Genomic DNA, 15,984 nt, shown 5'->3' on the forward strand with positions numbered 1-15,984 from the left:
ACACAGGCTGACACTCTTCCGTGGACTCCCACATATATATGTGTGGTTTTTATACTTTTGTGAGTATTTGTTTTGAACTTTTCTTTGTAATTAAACCTCCTTGGAACTCACTGCACCAGAGTGGTCACGCTGTCTCCCTCCCTTCCCCTCTCTTTGTTTTATAGATGGAGTCCCACCTTCGTTTTGACAGCAGCACCCCTAGGTCCTCAGTTCCTTTTGTCTAGCTATGAGGGCTACCTGCTCATAAAGCCCTCCCACCCTAATTTTGGCCTTTATTAATTGTTCATTTTATGGATCATTCACATTTCCCATGAGTGGATGAGTGTGGATAGCCCAGCGCCATACCTGGCGTTGAGGAATAATAATCATTTTTTATTTTTAGGTTGATTTATGAGAAATTCACATACCCTTGAAGTGATTGTAAAGTCAGGTATTTTTTCAATAAAAATAACAAACATGTTACACTTCATTCCTCTGTGCAGTTTTTGCACAGAGCAGCCCGGATCCTCCTCTTCTCTGGTCCCTCTTTGGCTCTCCTGGCCCCTCCCTCCCTTTGAATGCCCCCACAGCAAGCAGCTTGCTATGGGGGCATCCGAGCCGAGTCACAGCTCTGTGTTTCCAATCAGACATGGAGCTGTGGGTCAGCCCCGCCCCTTCTCTCTCCTGATTGGCTAGCTGACTTTGGCAATGGCACCACTGCTGTGTCTTAAGCTGGATACACACTATACAATTTCCTTTAGATTTTTTCCTTTAGATTTACCAAAACCATATAATATGGGGTCAGACCTAAACACTTTCAATTTGTATGCAGTCTGGAAGGCCCCTGCACTACATAGTTGAAGGTAAATCTAAAGGAAATCTAACAACAAAAGTTGTATAGTGTGTATCCAGCCTTAAGCCTCGTACACACGCATCGAAAATCAGCAGGGAATTTTCGTCCAACGACCTATCTGCCGATTTTCGGCTTGTTAATATGATGCTTCTGACAACCGACTCCGACTTTTCGGCCGAAAAAAATCCTGGTGTGCATGCTATGAAATTTTTGTCCACCGTCAAAACACGGCCGATTTTCGTGCAGTCAGTACAGATTTCGACTGGGAAAAATCTAATGAGCAAGTCTGGGCATGCTCAGAGAAGAAAGAACACAAAGAAAGCAAACCAACACATGACATCACTTCTGAAGTAGAATTTTGTCGGGCAAGAAAATTTGTGTGCAGTCTAGGCACATTCCAACCAACAAAACACCACTCTGGACAAAAGACGGACGATCGGTCGGCTGATAATTGTTGCATATGTACTAGGCTTTAGTCAATGAGGAGGGGATTCCCAGACAACTGAGACAGTTGTTGGATCAAGAGGGGGCTCAGGTAAGTATTAAGGGGGTGACGGGCAGCGGAGGACTGGGCCAGGGGGACAACTGCCCCCCTGGCCACTCTGATGCCCTGTAAAAAGGCTGCACCGCTTCTGCCACAGACATGCCTAAAGGATTCCTGGTGAAAAGTACTAAAAAGTCCCACTGCTGACCTACTGAGTGTGGGATGAAGACAAGGACAGAGGGCAGGCCTTTCCCTCAGCATGGATGGTGTAAACTGTGTCTGAGCAGAGGCCAGCTCCATGCCCCACCAGAGACTCTCCTCCCCCAGGCAGCTCCGACCCAGCTGTCCCAGCTCCCCCCAACTGCTTTCCACTGGCCAGGTTGGGAACCAAGATTTGGCCAGTGAGTAAAGAGTACCTGGAGCGGAGCTTCAGCCTGGAATGGGGGTCAGAAGGAGATGAGGAAGAGAGAGAGTGGGAGGGGGGCCAAGTTGCTGCACCATGGGCCTCTGGTTTGTACTGGGCTGAAAGCTGCCAGTCAGCTCCTGGTTATAAAACCGGGTGGGCATGGATGGTTAGCTGATTCAGTGGTTCAATGGGCCACTTGATTGGACTTGCCCCCCAGGTTTAAGGCTACCAGCCCTCTCCTGGTGACGGGGCTGATGCACACAAAAGGTTTTTTTTTTATCTTAATGCATAGAATGCACCTTCTGCCTTTACAACCCCTTCAAATGCACTCAAAGTCTAAGACTGAGCTATAAAAAAACATTCCTCATACGTATTTATGAGACGGCTGCAGCAGGTATTGTGACTCTTTGTAGAAAGGAGATATCACTTTTTCCGAGAAGGAACCAGACCAGCCACATTCTTTTCTTTTTAGCCTCAAAATGTCAGTAAAATAGATGAGATCTGGGCTGTGATTGGAGAATGGAATAGAATGCACAGTCGTAGGAGGAATACCTGGGAGACAACTGGCTGGTGGTTTCTTCTGTAATGCAGATAGGATCTGCTTTCACTTTCTGATTAAAGACCGTGGGCATAAATCATCATCATCTCTGGAGAATAAGAGGAAAAGCCATCAACCCGGAGGGAATACAGAACCCAATCAGTGGTGAACAGGTAAATATTGAGCAGCCTATAAGATTGTCTCCTCTGGAGGTAAGAAAAATCCAGCCAAAACCATTTTTTAGTTTGGATTGTGGTTAGAACGTTCATAAGGGTCCTTTCACATGGTATTTTCTGCCCGGAGGACTCCGTTTTGCCACTGAGCAGGCGGATGACAGGTCAGATCCCTGCTCTCCTCTATTGGGGATTCAATGAAAATGGACCACCTATCCGATCCAATCCTCCAGACGGATGGAAAATAGAGTTTCCATCCACCTGTATTTCACGGAAAGGATTGGATTTGATAGCAGCGGGTGTCAGCGGAGATGTTACCACTGACATCCGCCGCTCCATAGGGGTGCATGGAGAAAAACTGAAAGGGACCGGATCAGAAAGCCCGTGTGAAAGGGGCCTTAGTGATTTAATTGCCAGCTGAGTCCCGATTGTGGAGATTGCACTTTACTTCATGTCCTCCCTGTCCTCCTCACTAACTCATGACAAAGGACCAGCCAATCTCACACCCTGCCGTCACTTACGTAACAATGAAACTCTCAGCTGCACCATGCACAAAGATTTTCCAGCTTGCGGGACCACAATCTAGATGCCAGCAGGCTGAGAGTGAATGTCACTGGGCTAATTAAGCAATTAACCCTTTCAATGCCACCACCTCCGTTCAGAGCGGGAGGAAGCTCATAATTTTAGAAATACCAATTATGATTTTAGAATAATGGTCTGTAACACGCGCTGTCACCTCAGACCGGAATGTTCAGAGGATTTATTCTATACAGTAGCACTCTTCAAGAGACAGGTTCTTTGTTAGCTTGCATTAAGAGCTTAGGGACAAGGTTAACACTTTTCAAAATAACGTTTTAATAATTAAAAATGTCAATGTTTTACAGAAAAAAAAGGTGTTTCAAAGAAATAGAGACACCATTCAGCAATTAGAAAAATAAGGTAGAATTGAGAAGTAAGAATACTTGCATTCAATGTCTTGGGGGTTATCAGAGTTCAATCGATGAGCCAGTTGTGATCGGTTCTCAAACTTGATAGATGTTCCTTCTTTGATGTTACCATGAGAACTCTGATAACTGAGTTTGAGTCAGCTTTTCTCTGGAATCAAAGGGGTGTTGACAGATGCCCCTGACCAATTAAAACGGAGTGGCCATGGGCTGTCCTGGGGCTATGACAATATCAGGACCTTCCTCTTTGTACAGTTTTATACCACTATTCATATCTCGAAATATGTATTGGTTACATTCTTTAAACTGCTAGTTTATCATTCAGCATGAAATTTTGCATCCAGGGATACCAAACACAGAATATGTCAGATAAACTTGTCACCCAGGGAATATCTGACCCTCTATCTTCTATTCTATATGTGATAGGGTGGTTATGCATGGTCTTAATTCGATTAGTATGACATTTCTCATCCAAATATATACTTATTGTTAACCACATAACGACCGCCCACTGCAGATATCCTGCGGCAGGCAGCCGCTGCTGGGCAAAGTGACGTAGGGGTACGTCACTCGCTCAGCCGCCTGTGGGGGGCAAGCGCGCACCGCCGGAGGCGCACTCCCACCCCCGCTCGTTCACTGAGATCCCTGCGCGACTGACCGGTGGCTCCGATGTCCGCCGGTCACTCGCGATCTCCCGCTGCAGAGGGAGAAAGGCAGACAGCTGATGTAAACAAAGCCATCTGTCATTCTCCCTGATGTAAGCACAGAGACTATGCGATCCTGCTATGTAGGATCGTATGTCTCTGTAATTACATCACAAGCCACGCCCCCCCCCCCACAGTTAGAATCATGCCTCTAGGGACACACTTAACCCCTTGATCACCAATAAAGTTAACCCCTTTCCTGCCAGTGTCATTTTGACAGTAACAGTGCATATGTATAGCACTAATTACTGTAGTAATGTCACTGGTACCCCCAAAAGTGTCAAAAATGTCAGTTAGGGGTCCAATCTGTCGCAGTCCTGCAAAAAAAAAATCACAGTTCGCCGCCATTACTAGTAAAAAAAAAAAAAAAAAAACAATAAAAATGACATAAATCTTTCCCGTAGTTTGTAAACGCAATAACTTTTGCGCAATTCAATCAAAATAAGCTTATTGCGTTTTTTTTTTTTTTAACCAAAAATATGTAGCAGAAAACAAATTGGACTAAAATGTTAAAAAATTTAGATTTTTACATTTTTTTTTGGGGGGGGGGGGATTTCATATAAAAAAATGTGGAAAATATTGTTATTTTTTCAAAATTGTCATTTTTTTTTTGTTTATAGCGCAAAAAATAAAAATCGCACAGGTGATCGAATACCACCAAAAGAAAGCTCTGTATGTGGGGAAAAAAAGGACGTCAATTTTGTTTTGGGTACAATGTCACACGACCGCGCAATTGTCCGTTAAAGTCACGCAGTGGCGAATCGCAAAATAGGGCCTGGTCTTTGAGCAGCCAAATCTTCCGGGGCTTAAGTGGTTAATGTGTCATGTTCCTGTCTGCATTTATGAATCGTGGGTGTATTTAAGTTTTTATTTTTTTAATGAACAGCTGGTTATCTTTAATGGATTTGTTCAAAGTTTTACGACAGCCCTGTTTTGGAAGAACAGACATCCTGCCAGAGATGAATTAGTGGTTTTATGTCTCTGAGTTGAGATAACTGTTCTTTTGAAGTGTAAAACCGATGCATTCCATGAGTTAACTGAGGTGAGGAGAGGGGAGAATATCACTGCGTGGATAACTACTGTTCATGGCTGGCTTACTGAACAACATGGCTGCTTGCGATAGCTTTTCGTATTCGGCCTTTTGGCTAAGATCAAGTGTAGTATCTGTTCTTATCAGTTGGTATGGACCTCAGCTAGTACCAGTATGACCGAAACCCGGAGCGCTCTAAGTACTGAGGTATGGGGAGTAGGTCATCTGGGAAAGCATGTGGGGACCGCCGCCTTCTGATTCGAATGGGTTGAACTGTCCTAACCAGTTTGAAGGGAGCAGGAAAGCCGGTCTGATAGGGTGGGCCCAGTGGAACTGCTCCTGGATGTAATGGGCTGAGGAACAGGATGGCGAGGGGAGGGCTTTCTCTCCTGGGTTTTGATCTGGCCAGCTGACGGGCCTGTCCCCAGTGGTAGGTAAGCTCTCTCTAAGCTGTCCAGGTTCTGATGTCTGCTGGTGGGGATAGGCTACACTCGGTCTGGCCGGGGGCTGAGATTGAAAAAGCCCGTAGTGTAAGTGCCCCTGGGGTGGCAGCCCAGGGGTGCCTTAATTTCTCACTGGTGAGGGGCAGCTCGCCTTGAGTCTTTTCGGCACCTTGGTCACTGCACACCTTTTTCACACCTGCCTCTTGGGACAGGCCTTTTGGCTTGCACCAGAGGAATTTTTTATTCCGGCTGGAAGGCCTGCCTTGGTTCCTCACATGGCACCATTGCACTTTCCCCACTTCTTTGTTTGTTTGTGTCCTTTTCTTTGTAGTTTGTCACCTGCACTATCACCTTTGTTTTCTTTATTGCACGACTTGTAGGGTGTGGGTCCTCGGGCCCAGCCTTGCGTCTTGGGAGGGGGTGGATATGGCCTTTTGGCTTAGTTCGCCCTCTCTCATGGGGTCTCCCTTCGGGGAGCCCCACTTAGTACTTGGGGTGGGCTGTTTCGGCAGTCCCCCTGGAGAACGGGGTCAGTCTGGTTTCGGCCAGACAGACCATAAGTACCTTATATCCCTGTCAGGAGTCTTGTGGCCCGGGGGATCGAGGTTAGGGTCCTGCCTCTTCGGAGGGAAGACCATTCTCTTCGCACACCCTGTGCACTTTTTGTGTTCTCACCTTGTGTGTGTGCACTTTTTTATGCACCGGGTGGAGTCTTTTGAGTGTGTTTCACACGCTACGGGCTTTAAAAAAGAAAAAAGAAAAAGCTTTTCGTATATCCAGTGCAGGATATCATTACACTGGTGACCACAGAAAGTAAAGATATTTCCCCAAATAAGAAGAGTATGGCAATTAAAATTTGATAGCTGTCCCAATCATTCCCCACTCTACTTAACCACTTAAGCCCCGGAGAATTTGGCTGCTCAAAGACCAGGGCCTATTTTGCGATTCGGCACTGCATGACTTTAACAGACAATTGCGCGGTCGTGCGACGCTGCACCAAAATGAAATTTACGTCCTTTTTTTCCCCACAAACAGAGCTTTCTTTTGGTGTGCGATTTTTACTTTTTGTGCTATAAACAAAAAAAAGCAACAATTCTGAAAAAATAACAATATTTTTCACATTTTTTTATATGAAATTCCCCCCCCCCCAAAAAAAAATGTAAAAATCAATGTTTTTTTAACATTTTAGGCCAATTTGTTTTCTGCTACATATTTTTGGTAAAAAAAATAGCAATAAGCGTATTTTGATTGGTTTGCACAAAGGTTATTGCGTTTACTAACTAAGGGAAAGATTTATGTCATTTTTATTTTTTACTAGTAATGGCAGCGATCTGTGATTTTTTTTGTGGGACTGCGACATTGCGACGGACAGATCGGACCCCTGACTGACATTTTTGACACTTTTGGGGGTACCAGTGACATTACTACAGTAATCAGTGCTATACATATGCACTGTTACTGTAAAAATGACACTGGCAGGGAAGGTGTTAACTTTATTAGTGATCAAGGGGTTAAGTGTGTACCTAGGGGCGTGATTCTAACTGTAAAGGGGCGTGGCTTGTGATGTAACCACAGAGACATACGATCCTACATAGCAGGATCGTATGATCTCTGCTGTTACCCCAGGGAGAATGACAGATGGTTGTGTTTACATCAGCCGCCTGCCTTTCTCCCTCTCCAGTGGGAGATCGTGAGTGGCCGGCGGACATCGGAGCCGCCGGTCACTCGCGCGGGGATCCCTGTGAACGAGCGGGGGCAGGAACGCACCTCCAGCGGCGCGCGCTTGCCCCTATTGGTTAGTGGGCGAGTGACGTACCGGTACGTCAGGAGGGGCTGACTGCCGCAGTATATGTACTTGCGGCGGTCGGCAAGTGCTTAAAAGAGCATCTCAAGTCCCTCCGGCTTCCCTACCAGTTTCGTCATAGCGTGACGTAATGGGGGGTCTCTATCCTCTGGTAAGTGGCTGCATGATTGGGTGCTGGTGAAGGCTTTTCCACAGAGCTTCAGATCTACTCTCATCTACCTCTTATGGTTCCTCTCATCATGGAATTTGTTTTTTTTTAATGAACTATTTCCTTTTATATGGACTTTTGGTTTTTAATGTTTTATTTTTAGTGCTGTACCTTTTTCTCTTTACACCTCTCTTTTACCTGGAGGTTACCCAGCAGGAAACATGAAGGAATCAGCTTTACTGAAACTGGGAATTACCATCTTTTCTGTACATATCTAAAGAGAACCTCCTGTGGGAATTACTGTATTTCATCAACATTTGTGCAGTGAGTTAGCAGATTAAGAAATTGATACTTATAACTGGCTTATAATGGGAATAACACTACTCAATATATTGACCCATTGTTTCCTGCACTGCAGTCATTCTTTTGTAAGAGGACATCCAATAATCTTCTGTCTTGTCCTTCGCCATCACTTATGGACTATATAATTAAATAACATCCACATTTGGGTTTCAGGGAGTCTCTGTGGAGCAGACGGAGGATGTTTCAGAAGGGTGTAGTTGGATTTTTCTCCAGAGATCCCCAGGTTTGCTATGAATGGCTGATTGCTTTCCTCCTGGACTCCTCATTGGTGGAAGATGTCCGCCCGGTCGTCATCCCTTGTGACTTAAATCGAGAAGCCCATCACTGCTCATTCGCTGTTCTCTACCACACCAAGAAGAGAGGAAGACTGAATCTCACCAACGTGAGGGACTCTCTGTATGACGAGGAGTTAATGACTTTATCAAGCTTACTTGGTGAGAGTACATTTGGTTAATTAAAGTTTTCCTGTAGTCTTGGCAAAAACAAGGAAAAATCTAACAAAGGTTTTATTTTTGTTTTTTTTGTTTTTTTTTAATGTAGCACCCTCCTAGGTAGGTGCTAGGCAAAATAATCTATTGCTCCTTTTGCTTATCAGGGGAGCCCAATCTATTATGTTGCCTGTTACATAATTCCCGGTGTGATTCACTGGGTCTGAGGGAGTGTCCCCACTGTATCCAATGAGGGAGCTTGTTGGGCAGTGGAGGAAACCCAGCCAATGACACATTGGCTTTTGTGGGAGTCCCAGTGGGAGGGCAATCTTGCAATGCATCGTGGGATTGCCCATAAAAGCTGGGGGGATATGTGACAGGGTGTCTTTGGCGGTAAGCAGAGTCCCAGGAGGAGGCAGACGACTGTCTCTCCTCCTAATGTGTCTGAGGAAGGGGGTCTTAGGCAGTCGTCCGAGTGAACCAGGTGTTGAGCTGAGCTGCAGAGGATCCAGTGGAGCTGATGGTGGAGCTGCTGGCAGAGTCTCTCGGGAAAAACAGTGTCTGTGAGTACTAAGGGACTTGCCAAAGGGTCTGCCCAGGAAGGGGGACCACTCCAGCAAAGTCAAGGGATCAAGGGGCCAGCTCACATAGAGTGTTACAGAAAAGGGGGTGCCGTGTAGAGCCCTGAAGAGTAGGGACAAAGGGTGTACCAAGTAGAACCCTGAGGAGTAATTGACAGTGCAGTACAGTTCAACAACATTTTCTTCACTTTACTGGCAAGGTGAAGCAGTGGCCTTGCCGTATTCAGCAAAACAGAAAGTCCCAGCAAATTGTGCATAGTTTATTTAGTTGGAGTGTCCCACTCATCCCTTCTCCTTTCCAAGTTCTCAAATAAAACGACAAAAAAAAAAAAAAACCCTGGACTGTTTTCTGACTGAGCCAAGCACTTTGAACAGAGGCGTAACTAGAACCTTCAGGGCCCCGGTGCAAGAAACCATGAAGGGCCTCCCAGACCCCTGGCTGGGGCCCTTCCCTTCAAGCCTGGGGCTTTTCCCACTAATCCTGGGGCCCTTTACTCTCATTTTGGGGCCCTTTATTACGGTCCCGCAGCGGGACCCTTTGGGCCCCTTCCTGCCATCTTGGGTCCTCCCCACGGTGGTGGAATGCCAGGGCCCGGTCACAAGTGTGAGCTTTGCGATCCTGGAAGTTCACCCACTGGTGTCAGTAGTTTTTATTTTTTGTTATTTTAATTGTATTATTTTTTATAATTTTATTTTTTTACAATGTCACTGACTATGACTCTGTCCATTCAGAAAAGGAAGGATCTGGTAAATTAAATTTTTACCAAATCCTTCCTGGTTCTCTATTGTGATACATCCTCTGCAGCAGCCGGCAGGAGAGGGAAGGGAGCACAGTAGGGGGGGGAGCAGCACAGTGGGGAGGGGGGGCGGCGGGGGCAGCATACAGAGGAACCAATCTCCTCCATTTTCCTACTGCAGCTACAGGAGGAAAAAGGAGGGCAGTGATTTCTCTACATGCTGCCCCTGCCGCCCCTCCTATCCAGGGGTGTACAGGGGAGCCGCAAAGGCCCCCTCGACCATGGGGCCCGGTTGCAATTGCAACCCCTGCAGCCCCTGTAGTTATGCCCCTGACTTTGAACATGCTTTATTGTCAATTTGTTCCTATGGGTAACCCAGGGGTATCCGTAACCAGCCCTTCCAATGGGAGTAGTGCTACATTAATAATACTTTTTAAAGACAATTTGGGCCAAATTTAGCTAAATCTATGGACACTTAAAGTGGAACTTTAGTCAGAAATTAAGTCCTGCTAGATGACTTCAGGCCGGCCCCTTTTGCGGATATAGCTATATAAAATATTAAACATAGGTGCCTATACTGTTTAAAATCCAGGAATACACTTTCTCACCCTGCTCTGCACATGCTCTCCATTTTTCGGCACTGTGCCGAAAATCTAGAGGCTGATCTGCTGACAGCCTAAACATTTACTGCTGCTCAGGGTCTCTGGGCTTCAGCAAAATGGCAAACTCCAGCAAGAAGAACCTGGAGTAGTGCTGGAGGCAATTTAGAGCACACACTAATTTTGGAAGCATAATTATTAAAGTCTTGTTTTTATTTTTTTCTTTAAAAATAACATACATGTTATACTTACCTGTTTTGTGTAAATGGCCATACACACTATAAGATTTTCTGAAGACTTTTTCCTTCAGATTTACCTTCTCTATGTAGTGCAAGGGCCTGCCAGATTGCATACAAATCAAAAGTGTTTAGGTTTGACCTCATAATATATGGTTTTGGTAAGTCTAAAGGAAAAAGTCTTCAGAAAATCTTATAGTGTGTATGGCCCATAATGGTTTTGCATAGAGCAGTCCAGATCCTCTTCTCATGTCCTCTGCTGGCCCTCCTGGCCCCACCCACCTTGGGATGGGGGCACCCGTGACGAGCCGCCACACTGTGTGTCCATTCAGACATAGAGCTGCGGCTTGGCTCTGTCTCCTCTCCCTCCTCATTGGCTCAGGGACTTTGATTGACAGCAATGGGAGCCAATGTCTCAGTCAATCAGGAGGGAGAGTCTCAGGCAGCCGAGTCTTTCATTCAATATTACTGGATCGACTTGGGACTTGAGGGGGGCTGCTGCACACAGAAGGTTTTTTTTATCTTAATGCATAGAATGCAACTTCTGCTTTTCCAATCCCTTTAATGTGGAATGTATTGCTAAAGAACATGATTTTTAATCCAGTTGTGATGGGTGAAGTTCTGCTTTAAGGTTCTGGATCCCAAGTCATCTATCTTCTGAACTGAAGCGTGGGAGGATGATTTACAGTGCTGTTGCCTGGTGATGTGGACACTTAACATTGGGTCCATTAGTGGAATCCCCACATGGTCCAGATGACACCAGAAACGTAGTGATGTCATGATGAGGGGTGGCAATAAGACTGCTCAGCTCAGGCCTTGGCTGCAGTGGTGGATCACCAGTCTTCCCTTCCGAAGATGTTAGATGGGATGCATAGAGAATTTCCAACAACCTGAAAACCTTGTAAGAAATAGAGATTGTTTCCAACTTTGGAGATGCTCATTATCACTTAGGAAGTTCCAGGCAGCAATGGTCCATTTCTGATCAGCATTAAACTTATCCAATTATGTAAGCAGCTAAAACAGTTAGCCAAAGAATAACAAGTCTTTGGCATGCATAGAGGTTAGGTGTACTGCAAGCCCAAGTTGGTGCCCCAATTCAAATTATTAGAAGACCTAAAGTGTTTGATTAGTGCTTGCATAAGAATCAAGAATTGTGTTGCCGATGCTCTTGTTGCTGTACCTTCATGAATTGCGTTCAGGTAATAAAGTACAAATGTGCTAATCAATTACTGTGCATTTCCAGGGAGGGAGAATGTGATTGTAGTAATTGATGATCTAGAAAATGCCAATGATGTTCAGAAGGCTGAGATTCTGAAGAATCAGCCCAGCATTGGACAATATGCCCGGGATTTCTTCCTGTTCAGGTCTACACAAGATAAGAGAAAATCACCAAACTCCTACAAGAATCTCCAAGAGATCAAAGGCATCATAAAAGGTAATCAAGTGTAAAGGCAAAATCAACTGGTCATTGGGACTTTATTGGGTCATCATTTTAGATCAATGCTCATTTTTACATGCTTGCTCCTCCATTTTTCATGATGACATTTCATGTTTAACCGCTTTACCACCGCTGGACGGGAACGAGCCACTGTGCCGCAGTAGCAGCACAGTGGCTGGGGCTAAAGTGGTTAAAGCCCAATTAAATTTGCACTTTAACCACTTTACCACCGGAGGATTTTGCTGTCTTACGTCCAGGCCACTTTTTGCGATTCGGCACTGTGCGAATTTAACTGACAATTGCGCGGTCATGCAACACCGTACCCAAATGAAATTTATGTCCTTTTTTTCCCACAAACAGAGATTTCTTTTGGTGCTATTTGATCACCTGTGCAATGTTTACTTTTTGAGCTATAAACAAAAAAATAGCGACAATTTTGAAAAAATAACAATATTTTTCACATTTTTTTATATAAAATTCCCCCCAAAAAAATGTAAAAATATTTTTTTTTTTTATCATTTTAGACCAATTTGTTTTTTGCTACATATTTTTGGTAAAAAAAATTGCAATAAGCGTATTTTGATTGGTTTGCGCAAAAGTTATTGCGTTTACTAACTACGGGAAAGATTTCTGTCATTTTTGGTGTTTTTTTTTTTCAACGAGAATTGGCGGCGATCTACGATTTTTTTTTGCGGGACTGCGACATTGCGGCGGACAGATCGTACCCTTGACTGACATTTTTGACACTTTTGGGGTTACCAGTGACATTACTACAGTAATCAGTGCTATACATATGCACTGTTACTGTAAAAATGACACTTTATTTCATAACTTTATTTGAGAGGGAGGGAATAAGTGTGTCCCTAGGGGCGTGTTTCTAACTGTGATTGGCGGTGGCTACTGGTGTAAGAACAGAGATCAACAGTCCTACATAGTAGAACCGTGTGATCTCCATTCTTACACAGGGGAGAATAACAGGTGGCTGTGTTTACATCAGCCGCCTGCCTTTATCCCGATCGGGATTTCTCCCATCGGGTCTGCCGGGCACACGCGCGGGGGGTCCGTGAGCGAGCGGGAGCATGCCTCCGGCGGCGCGCGCTCGCTCCCTAGAGCCTCACAGGCTAGTGACGTAGACCTACGTCGATTTGCCTGTGAGGGGCTGACTGCCGACGTAAATCGTCGTTAGGCAGTCGGCAAGTGGTTAAAGCCCAATTAAATTTGCACTTTAAATTTATGTAATACATTATAGAGGCCTCAAAAAAAAAAGGTGCGCAAAGTCTTAACGTTTTTTTGTTTTCAGAAAGGAGACACATTTTGAGAACAAAATCCTGGTCCCTTCCTACATACTGAACCCTTGCTCACTGCTTGGAAGCAGTAGTCTCACTGCAGAGGCCCGAGATTTTGGAGATTTCTAGTCAGCAGGCAACATGAGTTTTGCTGAATGGGGAGCTCTAGCTCTGGCTCACCAGGTGTCATGTTGGAGCTTTGCAGAGAAACCACTGCTTGCACAGAGATAGCAAAGATCCTTCAGTCAGCATGCTGTCAGATGACAGAATGTCTACCTAAAAAATGAAATATTCTTCTGGCTTATGCTAATTTAGCCTAAAATGCCTGACAATAGCAAAGCACAGCCTGCTCAAGTATTCAGAATTCTTTACACACGTGGGAAGTAAATAGGGTTGCAACCTTTTCTTCAACCCAAACCCGAACACTTTAGCACATGGCAAAATTTTATTTTTAAGGGGGAATGCTGTGGACTCTGGTGTAATAGGGAACTCTGATGGGAGAGGGTTTCTGCTCACCAAACCTCCCACTTACATCAGAGTTCTCAGCTGTCCTCCTTAAATTAGGGTTCCTAAGGCCCCCCTTACATCAGAGTCCACAAGGTACCCCTTATATCTGAGTCCCCCTTACCTTAGTGTACTCACTCACTTGGAGGCAGGAAAGAGAAGAGAGGGCCGGAGGGGGGAGACATCAGTCACAGACATTGGATGATGAGCTTACTCGTCCGAGGATGAAGGTTGAGGCATCGACACTTTTCATCCACGATGTATCTACCAGTTGCTGAGCCTCAAACTCCTAGCCCACCAATCCCTTTCTTGAGTCACAAAGGATTGGAGTGTGGGTGGGCAGACAGAGGGGTAGGGGCGGGAGGAGGAGGAGCAGACCAAGCCCCCTCTCCTGCCTGTGTATGGGGGTGGGGCCCATGTGTACACCTATGCACACAGCGGTTGTGGTTCTTGGTTACTTGAGGAGCCACAGTCCATTCTGAATATTGTGTCTGGGTTTCAGATGGTCTGAAATCTGGACACAATTCAAAACCTGGACTGTCCAGGTGAATCCTGGATGGGTGGCAACCCTAGAAGTAAAAGTAATTTATCTGAGTTCAGTATTCTGATATTTAACGTTATATTCCTAAATGTTTTGTGACACAGATTTCTAATTGTTTTTTCCTTTGTTACAGCTCACAATAGAAAGCTCCCGGTAAGTACATCAGAATATACCAGATGTGCACCACCCACACACTCCACTAGGGGGGCCCCTTCAGAAAACTGCTGACTAAAGTCCAAACACACTGGCCACTGACAGTCCACAGTCCAGGGAGAACTCTGTTTCTGCCTAGTGTGCATGAATGGCAGGCTCTAAACCTTTCACTCATCATTCTCCTAGTCACCATAAGCAATGACCCACCAATGTCCAGAGAAAATACTTGTTATAGGCCTTATGTCTTCTCCATGGTTACAGGATAGCCCTCTGACAGTCCAATGAACACCTGAGGCCCATGTGACATGGGGGTCCATGCCACTTGCCATGTGCTACATGGAGGAGATCAAGAGGGTGACTTCAACCCCTATCTGCCACCAGCAACAACCCAACCAGACTTCCCTTCAAGATCCTGTATCCCATAATGTGTATCCTCCTTGAGATAAACCTATCCAACACCGAGGCCTAATAATGTTCAGCCCCCATAATCTAATGGATGGCAGGCATCCACTTGGTTCACCAATACTCAGCCAGAGGCTTGGAACAACTCAGTTTTATTTGTATTTGAGGTAGAAATCAGTATTAGTCTGTAGCAATGAATATAAGTGGTATTAAAATGATTTTGGGCAGAGCAGCACCAATCCTCCTCTTCTTGGCTCCCCCCGCAGGCACTCCAGGCCCCTCCCTCCTGGCAAATGCCCATAAAGGAAACAGCTTGTTCCCGATCCTCTTCTCTGTGTCCATTCACACACACAGAGCAACTCAGTCCTGCCCCCACTCTCTCTTCATTGGCTCTCTGATTGTGATTGACAGTAGTGGGAGCCAATGAGGAGAGTGTGCCAGGAGAGACAAGGCTCCCGTGCATAGCACTTGAGAAGGATTGGGCTTAGGTAAATATTACAGGGGCTGGGGGCCAGTGCAGGGACAAGTTTATCTAGAGACCAGGACGAACATGCCAAATTGCGCCCCTCCAGGATGTATGAATGTTATGTGTCAGCAAAAACCCCCCTCTCTATAAAAATCGAGCAGTACAAATCTTTCCCCCCCTACTGAAACGCCCTCCTTCCCAGCACAAATCTTTACCCCCCCCCACCCAGCTAAAATCCACTCTCCCAATATGCCTTCAGCACAAATCCCCCTCAAAAAATGTCCCCCTTCTAGCACAAACCCCTCAAATGTCCTCTCCGAGCACAGTTCCCCTCCCCAACACTCCAAATCCCACACAGCACAAATTCGCCTAACTAGCACAAATCCCTCCTCCTCCAAAGTTCCCCTTCAAGCACAAATACCCCCTCCTTCAAAGTTCCCCTTCAAGCACAAATACCCCCCCAATCATCCATAATAGCACTAATCCCCCCCCCCCAAAAAAACAATTTCCCTCCTAGCACAAATCCCTTCTCCCCCTCTACCATATTACTTTTACTAGCACAAACCCCACAAATGACACCTCTTAGCACAAACCCTGTCCCCCCTTCCAACACAGATTATTAATACCTATTTGATGGAGAAACTGAAAAAGATTATCAGAGGTGGTTGCATTATCAAGTCCACAGTATAGTTTTCGGGTTAACCAGAGAATGAGGAGTTTCTAAGTAGTGACAGATTCTTCCCG

The 15,984-nt window shown here is 45.5% G+C and overlaps 1 protein-coding gene across 1 annotated transcript in view; it reads left to right on the top strand.

The window, feature by feature from the left end:
• Positions 1 to 8,020: 8,020 nt before the first annotated feature.
• Positions 8,021 to 15,984, top strand: part of LOC309557617 (uncharacterized protein) — a gene marked incomplete at its 3' end in the record, with an annotated part of 55,828 nt that continues 47,864 nt past the window's right edge. Inside the window, exons 1-2 of the mRNA XM_082260408.1 lie at positions 8,021 to 8,303; positions 11,694 to 11,885. Of these exons, the coding sequence (XP_082116534.1) occupies positions 8,048 to 8,303; positions 11,694 to 11,885 (448 nt within the window). The 5' untranslated portion in view covers positions 8,021 to 8,047. The remainder of the gene's footprint in view (positions 8,304 to 11,693; positions 11,886 to 15,984) is intronic.

This window comes from Pelophylax lessonae (assembly GCF_965119305.1).
Source record: "Pelophylax lessonae genome assembly, chromosome: 6".
Lineage (NCBI taxonomy): Eukaryota > Metazoa > Chordata > Amphibia > Anura > Ranidae > Pelophylax > Pelophylax lessonae.